This window comes from Venturia canescens, chromosome 11 (genome assembly GCF_019457755.1).
Source record: "Venturia canescens isolate UGA chromosome 11, ASM1945775v1, whole genome shotgun sequence".
Lineage (NCBI taxonomy): Eukaryota > Metazoa > Arthropoda > Insecta > Hymenoptera > Ichneumonidae > Venturia > Venturia canescens.
In genome coordinates, this window is record NC_057431.1 from 7,510,712 (window position 1) to 7,530,645 (window position 19,934).

General features: G+C 41.2%; 2 protein-coding genes across 2 annotated transcripts in view; one reads left to right on the forward strand and one right to left on the reverse strand.

The window, feature by feature from the left end:
* LOC122418409 (uncharacterized) overlaps positions 1-19,934 on the forward strand; it is a 134,002-nt gene that overhangs the window by 79,904 nt on the left and 34,164 nt on the right. The gene's annotated exons all lie outside the window — the stretch shown is intronic.
* LOC122418092 (histidine-rich glycoprotein-like) lies at positions 11,132-14,061 on the reverse strand. The gene is made up of 3 exons (XM_043432124.1): positions 14,008-14,061; positions 12,183-12,588; positions 11,132-11,828 (listed from the first exon to the last, which is right to left on the reverse strand). The coding sequence occupies exons 1-3, from the start codon at positions 14,017-14,019 to the stop codon at positions 11,542-11,544; spliced, it is 705 nt and encodes a 234-aa protein (XP_043288059.1). The 5' UTR covers positions 14,020-14,061; the 3' UTR covers positions 11,132-11,541.

The window sequence follows — 19,934 nt, forward strand, 5'->3', positions numbered from 1 at the left end:
TCTCGGGGTTGTACGAGAGAGTTTGGAAAAAAATTGGTACTGCGCTGGGATGGCTTTTGGTCTCCATGCACCATTCGGCAAGCTTTTCACGTTTCCACTCTGATCTTGTTTCTCTCTTGTGAGGTCAACGTGTGTTGTCTATCATTCACTTACCCTGGATCGATGGCGATGGACTGGGCGAACAAAAACCAGCATTTTTTCGCCGAATTCCATTTCGTTAATCCGAATTCTGCGAAGGGGGTTGGGACTGAAAAGCACTTTTGACAGAATCGGTTGCAGGTCAACGGTATCAAACGACCTTTCTCGTCGACCGTTTCAAACCCTTTTCAATGAATTTTTGCAAACGAAAGCAATGCAATAATGTTTTTCGCAAAACCACCCCCAGCCATGCCTCACTTTTAAGGCTGGTTTCACCCCGGTAATTTTTCAGTAAAAATGAAAATACGTGTCTCTTTATTTCTAATGCTCTTTCACGTACAGCAGTTTCAAGAAACTTCAAACTTCGAACAACAAAAGCTTTCATAGTGAACTGACCTCGCTAGTCACAAAATATTCCTTTTCACATAATCCGGTACCAAAGGATCCTCGTTCACTAGCAAACGAATGTTGATCATTCGATATAGAAAATACGATTTGCATCCTTTTAGTTAAGGGGGAAGGTCCTCCAGACAACAGGCTTTTCAATAACTTAAAAAAAAACTGAGAATATTTATTATATTGAATTAAATTACATTTTCGTATTGATGCTCGATTGTATCCATACAAATTTTTTTATTAAAAAAAAAATGGCGGCGCCACAGCTGCTCAAACTTGGCTCCTTTAATTCGAGCTGTGGAATGCCCAGTCCCTTGTAGTGAGTTGAAATCGACGAATCAAAATTTTTTCATTAAAAAGTTCTTTCGATTTGTATCTACGTATTTTTACGAAAAAAAAATAAAATTTGAGCTCAAAAATAAAAAACTTACAATTTTTGTTTCCCAAAAAAATTGTGAAAAACAATGTTTCAAGTAATTTCGAAGACTAATCCGTCAAAGAATATCTGTGCTGAGTTTCGAGTTGATAAACTTGAAATTTTTGAAAAAAAGAAACATGTTCTGAAAAAAACTCGTTTGAAGTTGTAAGAAACTCGTTATGAATGTTGCGTAAATAAATTTTTACATAAAAAAAAAAGTAAAAATACAGACTTCAGGAGCATCTTCCCCCTTAATCATTCTTCTTCAGATTCTCTTCGGCAGTTTCCGATCCTTTCGCGAAATAATCGTATGGGGAAGGATACTCGTTGGCCATTGAATGGCAGGCAGCCTCGTTCATTGAATCGGAGTTTCCGATTCATTTAATATTTCACAATTGTCTTGCTTTTCTAATAATTGTCACAAATCTAACGATCCAATAATTCAACTCCTTCCTTTCTCTGCTTCTCCCTCCTTCCGTTCGTCTACAAAGCCGGAAGGTTTATCGAGTCCCTCGAGTTCTGCACCGCGATGCCAAATTCTTCCATATTTTTTCCTCTCAACATTCAGGAATGAAAAATAATTGGAGATTTTTCCAGAAGATTCATTAAAAACACAAAACTTGCTCCCATTTTCATTCCAATGGTGATTCACGCCATCGAATTTTGGCCTTTCCACTCTTTTCCACCCTTTTTAAGACGCACTTTCGAAGCGCCACTTTCTTTGTTTATTCCATGTGAGAAATTCTGCACGAAGCTCGTGTTCACTTTGCTCGTGCTTATCTCAACTAGGACATGTATATGCGAGGGCACAGAGACGACGAGCGTCGTTCAACAAGAGCTTGCCACGCCACTTAACACCCCGCACCATCGTGCCTGCTCGGCCACCTCGTCGTCGTTCGCGTCCTTCAAAATAAAGGGGGCTGACACCTTCAAAATTTTCGGCAGCGACCAAAGTCAACGAGGCTCTTGTTGAGAGCGAATGCAGATAATGGGCCGAGAGGAACAAAGAATATTAGAGGAGAATACTGCGTGAAAAGGGCTGAGACAACATTCGAGGGGGGATTCAGAGCTCGATGCATCTATGCATAAACACGAACGTTCAAAAGTTCCAAGCTTTTCGTTCCTGCTCATCTCCTCACGTCGGAGAATCTTTTCATCATCTGGCTGCTCTGTCGTCCAAAACTTACCAAATATCGAAGAAAAGTCTCCCAATTAAGGGGGTACGTCGGACGAAAGTCAAGATTTTCAATGTTTTTTGTCACCTCGACGAACCTTTCACTCATCTAAATTTAGACAAGATTGTCTCTTCATTGTGGAAATAAAATCGCAAAGCGTCGAGAATCTTGAGCGACCAAAACGCACGAAAGGTCGACGGGAAGTGCCCTGAACCCGGCTCTTCTTAAAAATCCAAGACGAGGCTCGATCTTGGGGAATCGGACACCAGGAATTTCGTGAAAACATCTAAAAATCACACCTTAAGCGCTTGTCCCCGCCGTGGTGTTGCTGAAAAATTGCGACTTCCGGTTGTGACGTCACACTTCAAAGTTGTAGGTCCTTCGAGAAGTTTTTGAAGTTTTTCGTAATAAAAGTTACGAAAAATTGTACGAGCTCGAAGGTTTCGACAAAATAATTCGCCAATTTTGAATAAAACAATGCTCAACAAATGAAAGAAAAGCATAAAAATTTTAATCCAGCGAGTTATTTCGAAACTTTTGGAAGGTAGTTTACATATTTACATTCATTCACAGTTCAAAGCGCCGGTACGTGCGTTGATATCAAGGATAAGACGTAAAAAGAGGAAGGAGAGCGAAATGGATGAACAGAAGTTGGCAGACCCTGTTACAGACCCTTTTCAATATGCAACGTCACGCTTCAGATTTGAACGCTCTTCAAATATCATTCTTTTCACTATCCTCCATATACTTTCTCATTCTCATTCAGTTCTGCTATTCGAGAGTACAAGACACCGTTCGGCGATTTCGTTTTTCGTAGATCGGTGTGAAGCTTCCCTGATGGAGTTTCGGGGGCCAGAGAGCTTGCCTGCAGGATCTCAATTTTCCTATTGAAAAATTGATTGGAAGTTGATAAGCGTGGACTCGAAGGGGTTCGAGTTTTTTCGGAGATTCTAAGAAACTAAAAACCCTTAAAGTTACGACCAATCGAGTGGCTCTTAAAACTATTTTCTCACGATAAAATACCAATCGAAATGCTTCATAAAATAATGCTGCTGGAGGGAACGAATTGTTGTCGAAATAGTTATCGAAAAATTTCTTCCTCGTTCGAGTTGAGAACGACCCTTCGGTGGAGTCAAATGGGGGGAGAAATGAGTCGAGAAAACGAGATTTTTTCGAAAATCGTGAAACTTTATTTGGCTTCTTACGATAATAAATACCCTTATAAATCTCAGCCCAAGGTCGATCATTTGGCACCTCGAAACTCACGAAAAATGAATGGGACCGAAGTGGTGATTTTTATGAATCGATGCACACTGAGAAAAAAAAGAAAAAAAATTTTTTTGAGATAACGAATCTGCAGTTTGGTGTAAAATTCTTTTTTTTCTCAAAAAGTTTCAACTGTACGGAAAAAATGTATGGAACGAAAAGTTTTTAGAATCATCCAAAAAAGTGGTGTGAATTTTTTCAGAATTTTTGACATTTTTCAAAAAGTTATAAAAATTCAAAAATTCAAAAGTAGCTGGAACATTTTTGAAAAAAATCACACGTATTCTTTGGATCATTCTGAACACTTTCCGTTCCATACATTTTTTGTGTTAACTTGATACTTTTCGAGAAAAAAAATCATGAAAATTGGCATCACGCTGTTTTGCAAAAACCGCCATCTCGGAAAAACCGGGAAAGAAAAAAGAGTTCATAGCCAGCGTTCTGGAGAGTTCAGACATCAAGGACACCTCTACTGGCGCTAATATGGTTACCCAAGTGCAGCAACACCAACGAAAATCGATTTGAAATAAAAAAACATCAAAAATTCTCGACTTTTTAACTCGAAACGCAAAAATGATAAATAATTTGATTGAATTTTACAAAATAAGTTCCACATTCATCGACCTCATCATATTTCATTACGTAATGCCACATTTCGTCCTTCCAATCACTTTTTTTTCTCAGTGCAGCTCCGGACCCTCAATGATAACGAAGTGAACGCCTTTCAAAAGATAACCAAATCGATGAGCCTGTACACGTCACCTTATGAACCATTCTGCTGCATATGTAGGTCGAACACATCTAATATGGAACAGTGCACCGGTGGATATTGAAGATTCTCTTTATCTCTGTGCCTTTTCTCTGCATCCTCCATTCTGTCACGCTTCTTCCAATTTTTCTCGTCTCCACCTTAAAGATCCTGGGCCCAGAGAGAGAGAGAGAGAGAGAGAGAGAGAAAAAGTGAGCGAGTCTATTTCACATATTTTTCTTGGAAACCAGAGCGAGCATTCACTCTCGAACACTTATTCATAGTCTCTTTTCCGTGCTCCGAAGGGGTGGGTTGGGTGGGTTGAGTGTATGAAATCCGGAGAAAGCTACCGCGAGGTTTATACATTTTTCATAAATAAATTTCTCGCAACCGAAGAGCTATAAGCGTCGTAGTCGCAGCACACGAGAAGCCACGATTGGCCTTTCGTTCACTCAGCATCCCTTATCACGTCCGGCTTTCTCGTGGGGACGAAAAAAACTCGGGGAGGAGACGAAAATGTGTTTATTCGAGAGTGAGCTTCGCAGAAGCGTGACACGAAGAATCGCGAGTCTGGAAACTCGTGGGGGGAAGCACATAGAATTTGAAGAGGGGCAATACGGACGGCGCTGCTCGAATGGCCCGTTCCGGGTCAAATGGACCCCTGGCAGTCCGACGACCCATTTCTGGTCCATTTGACCGTTTTATCTCGCAAAAATGTGTCACATTTTCTTGCCAAAGTTAACGAAAATTGTTGAAATGTTTTTTTTTAGAAAATTCTTCTAATTTTGGAAAAAAAATTCATAAAAATTCTCACGGACTTGCTCGAATCAATCCTCTGGAAAACCCCATCAATTATCGGAGCATCAAACCGAAATGGAGCCCCAAGCCCAACGCACAGTGGCCATTAAAAATGTCGCGCAGTATCTGGGCACAGCTGTCATTAATCGTTGACAGCTGTCATCACTCGCATGCGGGCTCCGGGCACAATCGCCGCATTTTTGATGCTCGAAGGATTAATGAAGGGTGGGAAATTCGAGTGAAATGTGTCAAAGTTGCGAACTGTGGGCACGTAATAAATGTCCTGGTGCGCGGACACCACTCCGATTTTTGCTCCTGAATAATCGGGACTTTTTTTCAACCATTTACAAAGCCAGGGATGCCGTTTTACCCACACGACGATTTATTAGACCGTTATTTCTACTGTAATTTCAACAATCTCATATTTCGTGAATGCGCCTCATTCCTTTCGGATTTTCAACTTCCGACTGCCCTCCGGATACATAAAACTTTTCGCTTCCCTCCCAGCCTCGACGAAGGGCGAGGCTCTTCTTTGTCGTCACTTCCCTCTGAAACGTCGACTAAAGTCTTTAGCAATTTTTCATTTTTTTTTAGCTCGTCGTTCCTACGGAGAGTAGGGCAAAATCATCAATTAAAGTTGGTCTACTAATTATGACGTTCACTGATGCAAAGAAGTTTGTCAAACGCACCCAAACTTCGTGTAAGTAAGAAAAAATTTTTTTTTCGTGTCTTTTTTTTTTTATCCGCTTCGTGGGCTCACTTTTGTTCAGTTTTTCATTCAAGCCTCACAAAATTGACTGCAGAAACTGATTTTGGTGTGTAGAGATTTCTGCTTTTATTGGAAAATTTTTTTCAAATTTTTTCGTGTATTTTTTTGAGTTTTTTTATTGAAAAATTCTTTCTGCAAGCTGGATTTTTCGGGCTTGCTGTACCAATGGGATTTGGATGTGAATTTTCGGTTGGAATGTTGCGAGAAATTTTGACAGGAACCGGGGGTCCGTTTTATATGGCATTTAAACTTTTCTGAGAGTCTGGTCGACACTCAGCAAGATGGACCGAGCAGAGAGCACAAGAAGGAGTTTTTGGTGCTCTCGTAAGGCAGAGAAATCGAAGACTATTTTCCGGAGGCGGGAACGTGGTCGAGAATTTACCTACGTTTTTCTTATCTCTCACTCGCCTCCATTTCCGATAGCGACGATCGGGAAAGCCTCAGAAAAATTGAGCGGTGGCGAGTAGGAATGAGAAGCGTGATTGGTCAAAGGACAAGTTTGACCTTGAACTTTGCTTCTCACTCTTCAACGCTCTTTTTCTTGACTCACAGGAGATAAAAAGATTCGGAATCTCGCGAAAATGAATTTTATACTGGCAGGATCGAACTAAACGAATAATAATTTCAGGCTCGAACTCGAAGCCGGTGGAATCAAAGGGAATTACGGAATATTCCGATCGGACATTCCCGGGAGGACACGTACGTCGAAAAGTGGGAATTTCGGTGAGGAAAAAAGTCCGGAAGACTTAGAGACCAAACGCGTGTCGCTCGTCGTGACTTTCGTAGAATTTTGTACTTCGAGGAAAAGCTGCTTGTTTCAAACGTTGACATTCGAGTTGTGTGGGCACGAGCATGGGCTCTTCTACATGGCAAAACTCACAATTAGTAGTTGGTTCGAGCAACTGCACAAGCCCGGAGCCACCCTTCGACGCTGCAGTCCTCCCTCTCGCCCTCGTTGCATTGTGCAATGCTACAACGAAGCTTGCAACTTTGTTCAGTAATTGACTTTTCGTTTAATACGACTGAGAGAGAGAGAGAATTAAAAAGCCTGAGAAACTTTGGATCACGTATACTGCAGTCACTTTCTAGTCCTTTTCCTCCTTTTTCCCTTCCAAACTCCAGAATTACTAGTTTTTCTTTCTACCCCCTTTTCACCCTCAATTTCCACCCTTATTTTATCCACATTCTCCCTTTTCTGATAAGTCACGTTTGTCGAAATTTCGTTCAAACTTATTTCCACTTGATATTTTCTGGCCTAACGAAATCTCAACCAAATCCTCAATAAAAATACATCGACGCTTTAGGGTCGTGAAAAAAATCAAATGAGGCTAAGTTCTTTCTGTTCTGAATCTCAAAAGTTTGCTCGAAAAATCTGTTACGAGAGTTTATTATATGTTTTCAGTATTTTTTAGTTTGGATCGTGGGTTGAAATAAATGTGCAATAAAACAACGTACGTTCGATAGTAAAATGAAAATATTCATTAAAATTCGACGATTTTTACATGAGTTTTTGTCTCCTCGAATGCTTCGTTGCTCAATTCAAATCGAAGTTTGATTATTTCGTCTATGATTTCACAAAGTTCGACATATTTTCGAAAGAAATGATTATTCTGTTGTTTATTTTTATTCTTCGATTTTTGCGATTTTCGAAAAATTAAAAAATTTTCGAATCTCGAAATTTTTTATAGTCTACTGCATTCGAAATTTTTTTTTTTCGGTCATTATTATACTTTTGTCTCATTCGACTCAGAATCGCGTCAAAAATGTTTCGAAACCCATCGTGGGAGGTCATTTTTTCGATTTTTGCGATTTTCGAAAAATTTCAAAATTTTCGAGACTTGGAATTTTTCATAGTCTACTGCCTTCGGAAATTTTTTTTTTCAATTTTTTCGATTTTCGAAAAATTAAAAAATTTTCGAATCACAGAATTTCTAGGAAACATTTAATTAGTCAAGCATGTGAAAAGGTTGAGCAAAAAAACTGCAATTCTCGTTCGTTTCCGGAAGCACATTAATAAAAGACATTTTTTCCAACACCTCAAAAAGTACTTGCAGCTTCGACTGAATATCGTCCGTAGTTAATTGTGGAATGTGCGGTAGGGTGCTAATTAAAAGTTGTAATTCTTTGTCAACCCTTGAGCATCGAGTGTCTCGAGACTTGGGAATGGTTTAATGAAAGAGAATGCGAAGTGGAAATATATGGAAAGCAAGAAAGGAAAAGGAAAGGAGAGCGAACGAACGACGAGCTGGCTCAAAAGTGCGCGAGCTTTTTGTCCGGGACGATTTCCTCATTTTTTCTTAGCTTCAACCGTCAGGAGCAAAGGGTAGAGCAGCGAAAGAGTAAAGAGAAAAGGTGTCTGAGACTAATTTCGTAGCCTTATACGTCGTCATGACTATTTATACTCCAGCCCCATCTCGTTAATTTAAAAAGTCTGCTGCTGCAATGAAATTTCCTCACCCGCTGTGTTTTTGCCTCTTGATTATTCCAATGAAACTTTGTAACCAGATATCCAACGTTAGCGAACGAATTACAATCCAAACTCAATAATTTACGAAAATTCTCCGAAAAATCGATTTAATAACAATTTTTTAAAATACACTAAACTTCGTATTTTAATTGAACTCCAAACGGTCCCAAGAACTGGCTAATGTCCCCAAAAAAATTCCTCCACAGAAAGCAACTTTCCCAGGTATTTTTACAGTTAAAAAGACAACATTTTTATCGAATCGAGGCAAAGTGGACTATGGAGATTGATGAATCGTTAAAAATAAAAAAAAAAAAAAAAAAAAACGATAAAATGACAAAAATCCAGGAGGGGGACGAACGAGAAAACAAGAATGGTCAAAGGGCACGTGACTGCGTTTGGCTTGAATTTAAACACTGGATAAGCTCAGTGGGTAATCCCAAATGGTTATTTCCAGCAGCAAACCTATTGATTATCTTTGACCGTTTCTGCCACTGCGTCTATTGGCTAGTGGATTCGTTACAGTCTCATGGATCGAAGCACACAGCAATGGACACCTGAGCGTAGTTGAAACGTTTTGTTTGAAATTTATTTCTCATTGAACGTCTCTTGCAGAAATGGGCATTTCGATCAACTAGTGAACTCCACTGTAACGAGGCTCGAGTGATGTAAGCTCCATTGGCTCGAGCAAAAATTTCACGTAACAAAATAATGCTGGGAAGAGTGGATTCGCCGAAAGGTTCGATAGAAATATCGTTTCGGTTCGAAACTCATTCGTGAGAGTTCCTTTGTGGCATTGATAGGAAATTTTTCAATTCTGCAGCAGCCAGTTCGACGAGTTCTTTTTTTTTAAGGGGACACATAGTCGTGTGATCAGAATGAATCTGTTTTCGTTCAGGAGCAGAAAGTCGCGAGATGATTTAAGGTACTTTCAGAACGATGTGACGGTTGTTCCAACTATTCTAATCTCGATTACGATATGAGATTGAATTTTTCGACTTGGAGAAACTCCAACGTATAATTAACTACAAGCTTCTACGCACCTCCATCGTATTTCCGAAAGCCATGAATTTTTCATCGCGCAGATCGACTTCCGGACTTCCTTTCCACGTCCTGAGACCCGAACGCCATTTATTCGTGAGCCATGGATGGATGATCAGAGTCGAAGCGATAGCACGACTTGGTGTTACCTCGTAATTAGCAGTTTGCGAAGCGCAGAACGCCCCGGAAATTGCCACCGATTCAGATGTACCAAGAGAGAGACAGCGAGCGAGAGAGAGAGAAGAAACGAGCGTTGAGTGTGTCTATACAGTAATTATCATGAGGACTTAACGTAGCCCCAAAGGGGTTAGTGCGATGTACGCTTCGTTATATAAGGTCGTGCCCAGGAAGGAGAGGGAGAGAGAGAGAGTACAAGGAACGCCTGTTCAGGAATGACATCACGTGAAATGATACTTGACCTACTTGCCTCTATCATTGGTTCTCTCCGATTGCACCCTTTCTCATTCTCGCCACGAATTCTCGAGCCTTGCACAGTCTTACCGAATGCTGCTGCTTCTCAAAAGGTCTTCATCCCCAAGCCCAGTGGGGACGGCTTGTGAATAGCACCGTTACAAGCCATAGCACAGACACGATTGAAGAGCTTTTACCACGTAATCCATGTCCTACCGCTTGGCCCTTTTCCTCTTACCCTCACTTGCCCACGTCCGAAACCGGCTCCGGATGTTCAAAGTCGAGTCACTTTTGAGGTCGTAATTGACCTTATTGAACAATGATTACTGCACTGGTTGAATCCTCAGATCTTCGGTCTCTGATGCTGAATACCGAATGGACTCGATGTTTGTTAAGTTAAGTCTAAACAGAATGTGATTATCTGAGGAAGGAGTTGAAAGAAGCACTGACAAAAAGAGCTTAAAATTCATGCTCCTAAATAGTGTAAGAATCGAACGGATTTCGAGTTTTTAATTCCTCAGCAAAGCGGCTGGTGCAAGCTTCCAGCGAGTCTCGAAATTCCCTTTCTTTTTAAATTTGAATCCCTTTTGCTGGCCAATTACTATTTTTTGTTTTAATTATTGGAAGAATATTGGAAACCTGAGCGAACACGAAATTTGAAGTTATGGGATGAATATTTAGCGTGAAAAATTATGAAAACCCGAACGAATAGGAAATTTGTCTGAAAAATATTGAATAAAAGAAATAAATCATTCGAAATATTAGAAAAATATTTAGGGTGAAAAAAAATATGAGAGACCCGAACAAACACAAAATTCGAAATCGTTGCCTCACGTTGTGGCATTTCTTGCGACAGAAGTCAACGTTTTCCAAAATTTTCGTCAGATTCCCCCGAACTCGAATGCTCCAAGAGTCTTCATTCAAGAAGCTCTCTTGACTCACCAAAGTTCTTGTTCGATCGAGAGTAACGAAACGGAATCGCTCTGACCCAACGAGACTGTTGTTGATCCCCAAATGTTTTTGTGGTACCGAGCAAAAGCTGTCTGGGCCAACGTTTCGAGCGATCGAACGTTCCAGATTTTTGTTGAGCAACGAGATTTCATTTCGTTATCCACGATTCATCAATTCAACAAAAATTCTGCTGAGTCGAAGAATGTTTTTCTTCGTCGTTCGTCCGAGAACGCTCTCACGACTTCGGACGGTTGAGCATCAGGAATATCGTCCCGAGGCTGTTATATGTCCGGATTGAAGTACTCAACCTCAGCCTCCCGGAGATAGGGAGCAGCGATAGAGAGAGAGAAAGAGATGGGAAAAGGTATGTTTATCTTTCGTGGATCTCCCGGAAGTGATTAGAGACTTGACCAAAGCTGTGAGCTCGCGTATGGAGGAGAAATTTCTCGAACCCCCATTTCGCAGCCTCATGATCGACAGGATTTTTCACTAGGCCCCAAGACGCTTTTTCGTCCGCCACGTTCTCGCAGAGACCAATAAAATCTGTATTCTTACGATACGTTTAACTTTATTACGACCAAAAACGAATATTTACAACATACAAACATAGGATGACGGTGCGATGCGTGTCCTCGTGACACTTGACGAGACTGGTGATCGAGAGACTTTGGTACGGACAAGGAATATGATAGAAAATGATTGAAAAATTCTAACGGCGATAAGCAAAAAAGTGGAAACGAAAGTTTCCGTTTTGACGAGCTCTGCACTAATTTGGGACTTGGAATCGTCCGAATGAAGAAAAACAATGGAATTCTGGATCTTGAGCTTTCAGGCCTACTTCGCTTCCTGGGAAGCTACCTGGTCCAAGGGCAGTGCTGCAGAGTGCAGGTACGAAAGAGATCTCGATGAAAAGCTCCACGAGGCTGGAACTGGGAAGGGTGGAAAAATGAGGGCTGGGGGAAGGGCTCAGTTGTAAGCCTCGTGAGTACCGTACCCAGCCGCGTACTCCTGGAGGCCGTGTCCGCCATGACTCTCTTCGTGATGAGGTTGTTCCTGAACGTGAATTTCTTGATGAGGATGATGGTGACCTTGCCGCTCATAGTGAGCTTCAGAACTGTAGGTTCCACCTGCATGATCGTTTTTTCCGGAGTTGTGAACTACCGCGTGGAAGCCATCTTTGTCCGCGCGGTATGTGACGATTCTGAGGTTGCCACCTGGTTCCATCACGCTGTACTCGCCCGTGACGCTGCTTCCTGGACCATTAATAACGCGGATACGCATTAGTGAGTTTATGCTGGAGGAAACAGAATTTATGATGTTACCTAACCGTGGAGGGGGGAAAAACAAAAAAAAGCGTTCCTAACGACTCGACTGGGTCGTTGGGCCCCTTAAGGTTGCTGCTAAATCTTTCAGAGGGTGTCCGATACACTGAGTGACATCAGCAATGCCACCTTATGGATACTGAATGATTACTATTCATTCGGATGAACAATGCGAAAATTTTCAAGTGTCTCAATGTTAGTATGTGTCAAAACGAGAGTTCGGTATGAGCCAACAAAGTTGGCTCAAATTGTTGGTTCGTTGAGCAACGTGTGACCTTGACTAACCATCTCGAGTTTCTTTCTGCCCATGGAAGTCGCCGGTATGATGATCCTCGACGCCGTAAGAGAACTTGTACTTCGGATGTGCGACGTAGTCGAGGGTGTAACCGTGATGGAAGTCATGGTCGCTTCCTGCTTCTTCGGTGGACTCGTGACCTTCACCGTGGACCAGGTGGTTGTGCTCGCTGCTGTGAGGGATGATGTACGGTACCTTAACTTCGAACTCCGGGCCTTCGACTGGTCCGTGGAAATGCATGAAGGAGCTGGCCACCGATGCGTGATGGTCGTGCAGGTGGAGATCATTGTGCTGATGATCTTGATGAGGTTCGCCTTCCAGCGATATGACACCGGCCCTGCCAGTTCGGGCTACTGCGAGGTAGCTCAAGACGAGCGTTCTCCAAGTGAACCAGGACTGATGACAAAACGTGTAAACATTATTTTAAGGAGTTATAAAAATAAATCAGGCGTTTCTGCTGGGGATCAAGTGTCCGGGGTCGAGTCTTCTGCACTGACCTTCGTCAAGGTCAGTGCAGAAAATCGTTCGACTACGTGCACAAACGTCATTGCAACGCGGACCAAAGAAGCTCCTAACAAAGTGTCGTGTTCAGAGACCAAACCGAGATCCTAACGTCCCAATGAAAATTTTAGCGAGAAGATCGCGAGCAAGAAAAATCATTGAATCTGCTGGACTCAGGCAAAAGCAACGGCTCTCTGCACGAGCCATCGATTTCCATTTCCTCCTCATCCGGAGCCCGTACGCAGACTTCGAACAATCATGTGTGAAGCAATAATGAGCGGCGGCATCGAGCGGATTGGCAAAGAGAGAACGAGTCGTTGGAAGCCTTCGTTGCAGCCATGCACATTCGGCACATGTTTCGCGTCATTCCACCCGGTACTTTAATCCCAGAGACTTTCATTTTTTTCTCCCTCGCCGAAGAATTCTCCCCGGAAATAGCGTGATTAAGGCAGCTCAATTGTTCCAGTCAGAAAGTCCCTGCGACTCGAGCCACCGGCTCGAGAATTCTCATTGAATGTTAGAGAGAAGAGTATTTGGGACCTCGCGCACGTGATGCCTCGATTCTCTCTCTCTCTCCTGAGGTTCCCTGCTCCCACATATGGAAGCCCACGTATGCCTCAGACGAGCCAACAACGTCGGATGCGAAAGCGTTCCGGTTTTAATTACGGACTCTCTCTCCCCCCGTATGTTGGCTCTTCCAACATTGAACTACAACTTCATTTCATCCGCTGACTTTCCGCTGTTGTTGCAGATGTTGCTGGCAAAGCTCTCGCCCGGCCCCCCCCCCCCCTCTTTCCCCCTCGCTCTCTTTGTTCCTCGACGACGGTCTCGCGATATCGATTCGTTCATTCGATTTCTTTGGCTCGATACGTCGCCCCAGTTCTATCAGGAGCCTGATCAATTCGCTGATGGAACGTTTCTCATCTGCAGCCAACCGCTTGGATATCGCCCGGACACTTCTCAGTCTCCGTTCCTTAATTTTAGCCTCAAACTTCCCTTTTTGCACGTTGCCATCTCACTGCTCGAGACTCGACACAAAACTTCACTGCTTCGTACTGACCTTTCAACACGACACTTTATCAGCCCCCTGATTACGTGACACGGTGGGTCCCTCGGACCCGATGTCGCGGGATTTCAACGGGTCGAAGCTTTTACTAAAGGGAGCACCGAACACCGAGAACCAATGAGCTGATACGACAATGTTTTTCTTATCCAATAAAAATGGGACAAAAAGTTGAAAGTTGTATCGAGTCCGCGTTCGGGTCTACCAGACTCAGGGTGGCTTACAGGGACACATTTTCGTGTTTGATCTACCTTAAGAGTCATCTTGTTACGTCAATGTTTTATTGAGAGGCGGTCAGGTGAGAACTGCAACTTTCGTACCAGCTGCACTAGCCTTTTATACCGAGTTTGCTGGCCAGTTATTCTTTCCTTTAAGCACTCACACACGAGGCGGAGAAAGAAAGAGGACTCTTTTCCTACTACCTTGAAAATGCGTGTACGCTTCTTCCCAATATAACGCTCGCCAACGTGTACAGCTATTCTTCCAATAGAAAAGTCCATTTTTCCGGACAGTGGACTCTGCTCGTTCACGTCACTTCGTCACGGTCCCTCTTCCATTATCTTGCCTCTTTCTCTCCCTCGCAACTCGCGTCTTCACTTTCGTTTTTCTCTCCCTCCCACTTTCCCCTCTCGAGTTTCCATTACCCGAGTCACTTCTCTCTTGCTCTCTCGTTCCCACCGGCATTACGGACACGTCCGAGTCCGTACGTGTGTGTTTTTTAGAGTCACACTCTCCGAGGTGCACCGGCACTGCGCTGCTGCCGGCGCTCAGCCAGCAATTCCTTGAGTGCGCTAAACTTGAAGGTTTTTCATTTTTCTCTTGGCCCTCTCTCGCATCTCGTGAGCAAACTCGAGACGCTCATCCTCCCGGTGAATTTCAGCTGGTCGTTTCGGCGTTCGGATGTTTCGGGAAAGTCTTTACCCGAGAATTCTCGATCGACCAGTCGGAGCTTCGGCATTTTCAGCTTCCTGAACTCCTCGGATACTCGAGCTGATTCGAACCTGCTTAAATCGACAGAAAATTAGTGGAAACGGAGTTTCAGGACTGCAAACGATGGCGAAAGTCGAACTCGCGTTCTCCGCAGTCACGGTGCTCGTGAAGGATGGATGAATGGGAAAAAAAACTGGAATGAGAGCTGGACGAGGACCCAGCCAAAGCTCGATCCTAAGACAAGCACGCTTGGATATTAAAAGCTTTGCTAAAACTCGTGTGAACGAACGAAACTCGTGTCTAACAAAATACCCAAATGCCTACCGAAAATCCCCGTTCTATAAAATGGCAAAGCAACTCGGCCATTTTCCCTTTTAAATTTATCCATTCCTTCCCGCTTTTCTCTCTTTTCCGCTGTTTATGTAGACTTCAGTAGGACGTAAGACGAGGGAATGTCATAAAATTCGCCACACAAATCTCTTACTGTAGCTCAATTCTGTGTGTATTCTACAAACTTGTGCTGTACCTCATGTTTGTTCTGCTCGTGCATAGGCAAACTTGCGCCAACATTCTCCCTCGACGTATCATCGAGTGAATTTTCATTCTTTCCTGTTCTAAAATCTCTCTCAATCATTTCAATTTCAATCGGTTGCATCAACAAAATAAAAGCAATTGAATATTTTCAAATTTAGTTCAATTTACTTATCGACCTATCAAAATTCTTTTTTATATTCTCAATAAATTTCCAAATTGGATGTAGACTTGATCAAAATTAAATTAAAATCTATCATTTAATTCAATTGAATAGAGTTTTTTATTTTAAAAATTTTAAAAATTAAAAAAAAATTCATTCGGTAAAAAATGAAGACAAATAATGTGTAAGAATTTTCGTACATTTTGAGTCAACCAACGATTGTGTTGTCAAAGAATTTTGAAGCGCTCTCATTCGATATTCTTTTCCCATAAAATTTTATTCATTTGAACAATTATTCTCCCAAATATTGGATCAATTCGAGAGGATTTTTTTCCGAACTCACAATCCAATGAGAAGTGAACGTTGATGAATGTAAAAAATATGTAAATCGAGTACAATCATTCAGTATTTCCAGCATGTTTTTTGAGTTGTAAAACGTGGGTGCAGATTCCTCGATTTCACGTGAAACGATGCAAATAAATGTAAGAGCACTTTTACGGTAATCGTGGGAGACGCGGTGTGGAGATTCTACATGTTGACGCAAACTCCAGACGTGGATGACGACTCAAGACCACGGAGGAGAGTCGCGCGCCGTACCATTTGCCGTTCCGCCATACGAGCACACTTGTAACGCGCGTTAAATCTCCCATTAAAAATTATTCCTACCAATCTCACATATATTTTCTCAACGATGACGAGATCGCACTTTCTTTCATGATAAACAGAGTGACGGTTTCTTCCTTGAAAGTTTACTCTTTCGCAAATGAGTAACGTCTCTTAACATTTTTATCTGTTATTATGCCTCGAGCACTGCAGAACTTGAGGAGGAAACTCGTGGATTATTACGCGAGAGAAATGCTGAGAGAAAACAAAAAAAAAGCCATTGATCGTAAATTATTTTTCATTTTTAATTTTATATTTAATTTTTCCAAATTCCTGTCGGAAAATTAATTATAATTATCAATAATGAATTAATAAAAAGTTATAAAAAGTTATTATTTTTTTCCAAATTCATTTTTATAAAAGACAAACACTTTGCGAATGCTTGGTGAAATAATAGTTTTTCTTCGGTAAGAGAGTTTTTGTAAAATGCGAACTTTTTTGTAAAAGGTTAAAATTTATTTGAAATTGAATGTTTTTATAAAATAAAACGTTGTTGTGTTCTATAAAATATGTTTTTTTAAAATAGAAACTTTTCAAGTTCTAAAAAGTAGGATTTAAATAATGACGATTCCTTCAAAATGTTGATCACTTATTCGTATTTTGAACTTACAAAATTCGATGAGCTGGATACAAAATTAGAAAAAAGCATGAAATTCGACTTGCTATCGTTCAATACGTTCGAGAAGTCAACGAATCATTTTAAAAAGTGTGCAATCGAGAAGCAAAACCTTCTTTTTTTTCAAAAACTGTTAATGGTGGATAGAAGATTCGGGATAAAAGCATTGCATTGGGCTTCTTGATGTATTTTAAGGACGTGCGAGCCTGAAGACTGCAAGACCAAATAGTACTTGAAAGTGAATCAGTAGGGAAAGGAGAAAAAGAAGGGTGGCTTTCTCGTCTACACGACATTTCATGCCGAGTTTTCAGAAAATTTTCATTTTTCTTGTCTTTTGTAAAAACCAATTAATATTTATCAATAAAGCTCATTTTCATTACTGAAATCTATGGCCCCTGAAATGTTCCTTCAGTAGTGGCAATCAAATAAATTAGTGATTCCAAAATCGATCCTTTTTGAAAATAATAATAATAATTTTTGAACAAAGGGAGTGGGAAATGGAAAACAATGTCCTAAAAACTCGATCGATTTTGAAAGGACGTGAAACAACATTGAGAAATCCGTCGAGCCTTGAATAAGCAAAAATAACGATAAATTTTTTTCCACAGAAGAAAAGCAATAAAAAAAATTCATACGAATAAGAAAACACGAGGATTTCGGAGGGAGAATTCCACGTGAAACGTCTCATATGCATATGAGAAAAATGGTAGGAAAGCCAAGCGGAAGTTGGCTCGACGATAGACCGTATAGAAAGACTGACAATCGAGCGGTCTTTTGTCGTCGAACGAAAACGTCAGCTCTCTCGAGGAAAATAAGTATCGAACTCGCGCGAGAGTGATCGAGCGGGAGAGAGAGAAAGAAACCGTTTCTCCGTGTACAGAGAGTTTGTGGTTTTACGCGTCCTAGAAAATCATTCGAGCGGAACTTGAGAATTTTTTCGTTTCATTTTCTTTTCGTCCGCAAGCTCATTATACCCATTCAGTACTACGGAGCTTAAAGCTTGAGGGAATAAAAAAATTGTATGTTTCGAGATCGATAGGGAAATGCGTTCGTGCACATTTTTTGTTTAATTTCAAATTTTTTTGTCGTTCGATTGAACCTCGAATACGAAGCTGTCGAGCTCGAAGATCGATTTTTCCTTTTTTCTTCTACGAGTACTTAATCGGGAATATTTCACACTTTTATTCACTGCTCAACGCGTTCTACCGACGAAACAATTCATTGATTCTCTGCTCTTCGAATCTTCGAGGTCTCGATTTATGAAATTATTCAGCAGATAATTTTCCAATGGACAGACCACTTGGCATCGTCGTTCGAAAAGAATACCGAATTTTTTCTACTTCCGAAAAAAAGCTCTTCGAATTCTCGTCGAAATACTCAAAAACGAATTGAAAAAAAACTTTTGTCACTGTCACTGTGAGAAATCGAATTTGAGAGCACTAACATAGATCATGCCCGTAGGATCGTATTTTATGAGTGTCTCAATTGGGTCGTTTTAACTTCCTAATTAAGGTATTATCACTCTAAATTAATGTCAGAGTTATTCATTCAAAATTGTAAATAATATTTTTCTATTTATCTTTTGGCGCATGAAATTACAAGCCATTAATTAATCGAGGATCCATCACTGACTGAACCCGAAATTTCATTCATCCGTGGCTAAAATACTATAGTTTTTTATGCAAAAAATCGCTTTAGAGAGCGCGAAGGGAAAACACAAAGGGAAGTGAATCCAGAGAAAAGTGTTAATAAAACGACAGAAGACTGTGACAGGAATGGGCCAAGCCAAGAAAAAACAAAATCTCTCCAAGTCTCGAATTTTTTTTCAGACCTTCATTACATACTTCATTAATATTGCGTACTTTTTCGTCATATTTATTTAAATATTTATTTAAATTTCACATTTATTTAAATAACCAATAAGATGAACCCCTTAAAATCCGATACGCGTGTCAGCCGACTAGCCATTTAAACGCTGTCTAAAAATTTCAGGACTTGAGAAAACCATTTTGTGCACGAACTGCCTTAAAAAGAGAACATTTTCACACTTTCGTTCCCCCAAACAGTGAGATTCGTACCCCAAATTATTCAGCGACAAATCCTTGTTTAAACCGCTCTCAATAATTTGCATCCAAAGCGAAAAAAGTGATTTATTTCAATGCATTTATGTCTCACGAGAATAAATCAATAATTGCATAATTATTACTAACTCAACATTTACTGCTTTCATTAGCGGTTGGCAAACGCAGCACAAGAGAATACGCGAGAAAAAACACGAAAAAGAGAAAGCGTAGGAGACGAGAGACTGCAAAGGGTGAGGATGCCAAGGGTTGGGTAGAAAAGGTGGAGGATTACAAGAAATAATGCGTTGCGTGGGCTACTCGTCGTCATGCACAGCAGTGGCCACACTATATGTGAGATTAAGTGGGGGGGAAGAGGCGACGGGGATGAGGGAAAGAGGCAGAGGCAAAAGCACTATCCCCTGCATGCTGTGGGTGTAGGAACGTCAGTGAGCTCTGAAAACCGGTGTGGCTGTATAATAATGTCATTTTATTTCGTCGTAGATTCATTTGCGCGTCCTCTCCATTTCGTGTTTTTCTCTTTACTTCAACTTTTTCACGTTATTTCATTGGAATTTTGATAATTATTAAAATTTATCTCCTTTTGCCTGTTTCTTGTTGCGAGCTCTTGGTATCGAATTATTCGGGGATTATTTTTCAATCTCAGTTGAGAGTGAAGAGCTGAAAACGGGTTGAAAGATCGACACGGGCCTGGGGAACTGGGCCCGTTTTCGGATAACTCTCAAGCCGAAAATATTGAAAATAGAGAAAAGTTGTATGGAACTTTTCTGTAGGAAATTTGCTGCTCTACAAAATTGGTCCTACCAAATTTCCTGATATCTCTAACCCTTTAGCCAGAAAATTCGGTTAAACTGGAGGACAGCGCGCGAACACGATTGTAAAAATCGGTTACAAAAACCCTGAAAAGGCATGTCCCGGCACTCGACGGCGATCGTGAAAAGTGTTGAGACGAATCCTCATCTCGTTAATCGAATAAGAAAAACTATGAAATTGAGAATAATATTGTGGTCGTCGGCGAATGAAAATTAACGTGGATCAATGAAAATTCGAATTCGCGGTCGCCAAAATCGGTCCTGGAACGGCCTCTACATTCGTTAAATATCTGTGCGAATCCTCAGGGCGTCTCGCACCCAGAGGATTTCGCCAAAAGCCAGAGCTCTAACTCTCGCGCCCCCCTCGTTCTCTCGGCCATTC

Coding starts and splice junctions, on each gene's coding strand:
- LOC122418092 (XM_043432124.1), bottom strand. Junction 11,829..12,182: donor GCAGAAAGAAACTCGAGATG/GTTAGTCAAGGT, acceptor TTAATGGTCCAG/GAAGCAGCGTCACGGGCGAG.